Source organism: Aegilops tauschii, chromosome 7 (assembly GCF_002575655.3).
Source record: "Aegilops tauschii subsp. strangulata cultivar AL8/78 chromosome 7, Aet v6.0, whole genome shotgun sequence".
Lineage (NCBI taxonomy): Eukaryota > Viridiplantae > Streptophyta > Magnoliopsida > Poales > Poaceae > Aegilops > Aegilops tauschii.
Genome location: NC_053041.3, coordinates 27,935,006 through 27,940,652, shown reverse-complemented (window position 1 = coordinate 27,940,652; position 5,647 = coordinate 27,935,006). Strand labels below are relative to the sequence as shown.

The 5,647-nt window shown below is 48.9% G+C and overlaps 1 protein-coding gene across 1 annotated transcript; it reads left to right on the top strand.

Annotated features, from left to right (window-relative positions):
* Window positions 1–215: 215 nt before the first annotated feature.
* On the top strand, window positions 216–2,217 carry LOC109753675 (BAG family molecular chaperone regulator 3). Its single transcript, XM_020312589.4, has 2 exons — window positions 216–1,305; window positions 1,392–2,217. The coding sequence occupies exons 1-2, from the start codon at window positions 730–732 to the stop codon at window positions 1,881–1,883; spliced, it is 1,068 nt and encodes a 355-aa protein (XP_020168178.1). The 5' UTR covers window positions 216–729; the 3' UTR covers window positions 1,884–2,217.
* Window positions 2,218–5,647: the final 3,430 nt, after the last annotated feature.

Genomic DNA, 5,647 nt, shown 5'->3' with positions numbered 1-5,647 from the left:
AATTATGCTGAATAAAATTCTAACGAGCGATGGTTGAGACGTTATGTCAGGCCAGGATCCCATCACCACCGTCTAACCAATCGGAAAACGCCCCCAATTTATAAGAAATCATCTCCTTGGTTTTATTCTAAGCCAGCAGGAATTGTCGGTCAGACAGTGCAGAGACGAATAAGAACAAGAAAGATAAAGCAAGAAAATGCTGCCGCTAATTTGTCATCTCTGATGGCGCCATTGCCACCCACACCTACGCCTACAGACAGCAGCGTGCGTGCATCTTCCGGCGAGCTTCTACAGTTTGCATTGCACCGCGTCAAATCAGGTTGAAATGCCGCCAAAATTCCATGTGTGTTTGATTAGTTGTTGTTAGCGGCATCAAGCAATAATTTAGCCTCTTGTGATTTCGGTTTTGATGATGTGTTCGCCATGTGGCAAGTGGGCTATACTGTAATCCGCGTATATATTCCCCTTGTCTGTTGCGCTTAAGCTCCCGCTAAATACACTCCCTCCTCGCCGTCCGTCCGCCCCTCCATTCCATCCATCTTCTTCTTCTCCTCCGATCCGCCATTGCCTCGGTGCCCGAGCTCGCTCGCGCGCCGCAGCGGCTTGCTTTTCCTGTCGCTTTAGTCGGCTTCCCGCCACTGTTCTGCTGGCCTCGGCGTGATAAGCTAGCTAGCCACCTTTAATTTACGGCTGCAAAGCGCGCCAATTCGGGGGGCGGCGGCGGTCACCATGCTGGGGGTGAGGAAAGGCGCCGCGACTGTGGAGCTCGGCTCGCTGACGATGAGGAGGAAGGGCGCCCCCCCTCCGGCTCCCCCGGCGGTGCCGGTGGAGGAGGGGAAGAAGGCGCCGGCGGTGGCGGTGGGGGCGGGGAAGGTGTCGGCGGAGGAGGTGTGGGAGGTGCGGCCGGGCGGGATGCTGGTGCAGAAGCGGGGCCCCGAGGAGGACGAGCCGGCGCCGGAGAGCGTGAAGCCGGTGCCCACCATCCGGGTCAAGGCGAGGCTCGCCGGCAAGACCCACGAGATCTACGTCAGCGCGGAGGCCACGTTCGGCGACCTGCGGAGGCGGGTGGCGGAGCGCGCCGGCGCGCACCCGGAGGACCTGCGCACGCTGTACAAGGGCAAGGAGCAGGACCCCAAGGCGTTCCTCGACATGGCGGGGGTGAGGGACCGCTCCAAGGTCGCCGTGGTCGACGACCCCGAGGCCCGCGCGCGGCGGCTGCTCGAGGAGCTCCGCCAGGGCAGCCTCCGCAAGGCCGCCGGCGCCGTCGCCGCCGTCGCCGCCGAGGTCGACAAGATCGCGCCCAAGGTACGCGCATTGCCGGTCCGTGTTTTTCCGAGCCGGGGTTGGGAGCAGAGCAGAGGAGTTGACCGGTGGTTGATTTTGCTGGGCAGGTGTCGGCGCTGGAGGCGTCGGTGCGGAAGGGGGAGAAGGTGGCGGAGAAGGACGTGGCGACGGTGACGGAGCTGCTGATGAACGAGCTGCTCAAGCTGGACGCGGTGGTCGCCGGCGGCGACGTCAAGGCGCAGAGGCGTGTGCAGGTGAAGCGGGTGCAGAAGTACGTGGAGACGCTCGACGCGGTCATGGCCAAGAACGCCGCCATCGCGCCCAAACCCGCCAGCGCGAAGAAGCAGCCGCAGCAGGCGGCGCCACAGCCAACGCCGGCGAGGCAGCAGCAGCAGCCGCAGCCGCAGCCGCAGTCGCAGCGCCAACGCCAGCAACAGCCTCCGCAGCCCCCGGCGCAGACGACGCGGTGGGAGATGTTCGACCTGCTGTCGTCGCTGCCGACCACGTCCTCCTCCTCCTCCACCACCACCGACAGCTCCACCGCGTCCTCCGCCGGCGCGCCCCCGCCGCCCACCAACCGGCTCGACTGGATGCTCTAGCTCGGATCGAATTTCAGAAGCAAGAATTGCTCGCCGAGACGGTGATTGAATTTCGGCCATGTCTTGATTAGCTCATCATCATGGCACTCCATACCGCCGCCAAGTCCTAGCTCATCGCCATGTCAGAGAGAGGTGTCCAAAGTTTTTTCCTCTTTTTCGTCGTCTTCTTCTTCTTCTTCTTCCGCGTCCGTCATCATCAAATTGTCTGATACTGCTACAAATTCTTTCGTGTGCATACTCTGGGAACCAAACAGTCGGTCAAAAGCTAGGGGATGTAAAATGTAATGTGTTGAGTTGAGATTGGGAAATAAGTCAAAGCTTAGAGTTGCGTCCATGCCCATGTCCATGTCCGTCCATGGTGACTGTCGGTACTGGATGCCACTGTTGCTCAGTTGTTGATGAGTGGGGGACGATCGATCACTGTGGACGGACTTTTCATCTAATTATTTTTTGCTGTTGTGATGATGATAATTGGAACACCTCCGAAGCTGTCGCTGCGGCTGCAGTTGGTGTCCTTGTTGCAGCGTTGGTTGGCGCCTATCTGTCAGGTTTTGATTCCTGGCTCCTCCTCATTCAGAGCTGATCTGAATGCATGAATAATGGAGGGTTGTTGGTGGTGGTGCGCACAGCAATGAATTCTCTATTGTCGTGCCACATTCAGCTCACTCCCTCGCCTCTCCTCTCATTCCATTCCGTTCATCACACACGATTCACCACCGCTTTTCGACAGAGGCATAGTGTCCATCTATACAACTACCGCTTTTCGACAGAGCCGTAGTGTCCATCTATACAACTCTACTGTTGTCTATTTGTCGGTTTTGCTACATTTTCTTTTGTCAGACTTCTGGTGTTTGACCGTGTGCATCATAATTATGCGGAGGCCGGGTGTTATTCATAATGTTTTGTATCCTCTTAATGCTACATTTTGAGATAATAAAAGCGCCATTTATCAAATAAAAAGAAGATCACAGGCGATTTAGAGTAACATCTTCTTCGGGTGAAGGTGCTTGGCCTATTTGGTGCCATGACAATCATGCGACGAGCTAAAAAACGAGCAGGAATCCTGAGGGAATTTCAGGGCAAGCATGGATTGTGATACGAATGAATGGAAAATCATTCAAGGTGGTTGTGGTGGCCGGCCGTTGAAGTGTCAGTGTGAGACCCGGAGTTTAATTAGCATTTGCATGTGCATAACAGCATATACATGTGTATTAGCATTATTGTGATTATTATTAATCCGGTGGTTGGGTGGGGGGAGCATCAGATGCTGCATGCCCTGTCCTCCCCTCAGCTCACTGTCAGCGTTGCTGGCCGGATGGACATGCCTTCCTTGATTCCTTCCTAGTTGCCACCAATTTATAACATGGTCTTTAGTAGGAGTGTTGCTATTTTTCTCTCTTTGATGCTGTTGTTCTTTTATGAAAGTTTGTGACATGCTAACATAATAATAATGCTGCTGGTATTGGGCATGCGCGGTTGGTGCTCAATAGAGAATTCCGCGTGCGTAGCTCCTCACATGCTGATATAGCCGTGGCCGGCAGTTTTTTGTTTTGTTTTGTTTTGTTTAAAACCGTTGTTTTTGTGAAGAGCCATACTTCATGAATGGCGTGGAGCATTGTTAAACCAAAGGCTTCTACAAGAAAGTAATGAGACAACAGATAAAAGAGGGGGAAATTTAATTAAACACATAAAATTCCCCCTCAAGACGGGAATGGTTGCTTTGAGAAGGAAAAAACATCAGTAATCATACAATTTCGTCCGGAGCTCCATCCCGATATCCTCCTTGTTTGATCTCGCTTAAGAGGGTCAACTATTGGCCACCCGATGCGTGCAACGAAAATTATTGGGATGCAACGATGATTAACCGAGCTTGCATCAAAACCCCTCTCTTGTCGTAACTACCCCGAGTAACGTTTCGGTAATGTTGTACAAGGTACGAGAAAAAGTTAATTCCTGAAACTATATACAAGGCCAAACTTTTTATTCTATGTATTTTCCTTGAGGGATCAAGCACGAGCAAAGTCAACAGAGAAAAAATTGCCTCTTCTTCTCTTGGTGAGCTTTATGAAAGTTCATGGCATACTGATATAATGCTACTATTAAGCATGCACGGTTGGTGCGGAATAGAGAAATCAAGATGTTCACGGATATCCTCACATACTTTTCAAGCCCTTGCTATTGTTTTTATGAAGAACCATACTTCATGAATGACATGCAACATTGTTAAACCAAAGGCTTTTAGAAGAATGTATTGAGAGAGGGGAGAGCAAACAAAAGATGGGGAATATACTTATACACGTAAAAGTGTTCCTCAATGCAAGAATGGCTGCTTTTGAGAAAAAAGGACTCATTTCACTTTGTTGATTCTACAATTTCATTAGGAGTTCTGATAGGATATCCCTTCTAACCCTTTGATCTCACTTAAGAGGGATATTTTCAGCCATCAACATTGCAGTGAAAAATCTGAGGATGCAAAATGATTCCCCGAGCTCACATCAAAAGCCCACTCGTTGAGGAACAAGAAATACGAACACCTTAATTGGTAAAATTGTACAAGATCAATATTTTTTCCTCGAGGAATAGGAAGATGGTCAATAGAGAAACACTTTTCAAAGTTCTATATTGATCAGAAAGCGTGAGGCATCACACAAGTCATGAACCTATGTGCCATGTCGTTTGATGGTTCGGATTGTGTGCTTTAGCCAACATGTGCTATAAACAATTTGAACTCCCACGATCATGCCATCTTACATATTTATCCTCAAGGCCGACGATAGCAAACACATTGGAGATGGCGTAAAGCACATAGAACAGAGACAACAATATTGTTGGGTGAGTGGGTGGGATGGGGTACGACATGAGAAGGTACTCCAGAAAGAGCTCATGTTTAAAGGAGCGTAGGGTGTCTGTGGATCAGTGCCACCTACACAACTCATAGGATCTCCAAGCATAGTACCATATTTTGTCTACGTGTGTGTGTGTGTGTGTGTGTGTGTGTGTGTGTGTGTGTGTGTGTGTGTGTGTACCAACTCAAAGATGATAAGGAATCCTTAATGAATCGTCTTAAGTTCCTTAAAGATGTTTATTATAACCCACACATGGAACTCTTATTGTGAGGAAGAAATGAAAAATATCTATGTGTGTGTGAGGAAGCTCGATAAATGACGAAGGAGAGGTGAGATCCTCGCATAAGTGTGAGCAAACCTTTCTTTCGTAATACATAGTACCCGATCTTTGTTTTATGATTGTGTTGTGTTCTAGTATTCATTTGTTTTTCCTGTTAGAGTGACGATATGTGTGTGTGTGTGTGTGTGAGAGAGAGAGAGAGAGAGAGAGAGAGAGAGAGAGAGAGATTTTCCATTTTGAGACACCCAAGCCGAGGCTTTACTTGTTGTTTCTTGCTTCATGTTTCATTTTTCTTTCAAGTGAGTCTTTTCCATTCGGTTCACTAGCTTTAGGAAAAATAGAAGATGCGGAAGTGCTCACTTCTAATTATTTGAAGGATATCTTATCAAGGTAGTCGACATTTTCACCGGGAAGGGAGGAATACAAATCATAATATATTTTTCCTAATCACATAGACCAGTAGGCCCAAATTTTCAATTGCTTGATAATTTTTTTTTGAACTTATAGATATGTTTTAAGAAGAAGAAAATCTTTCTCGCAATGAATATATTTTGTACTAATACTAGGTTGACACACATTTAAGATCTTCAGTTCAATTTATTTGTAAGACATTTTTCAACTAGACCATCTGCTCATTT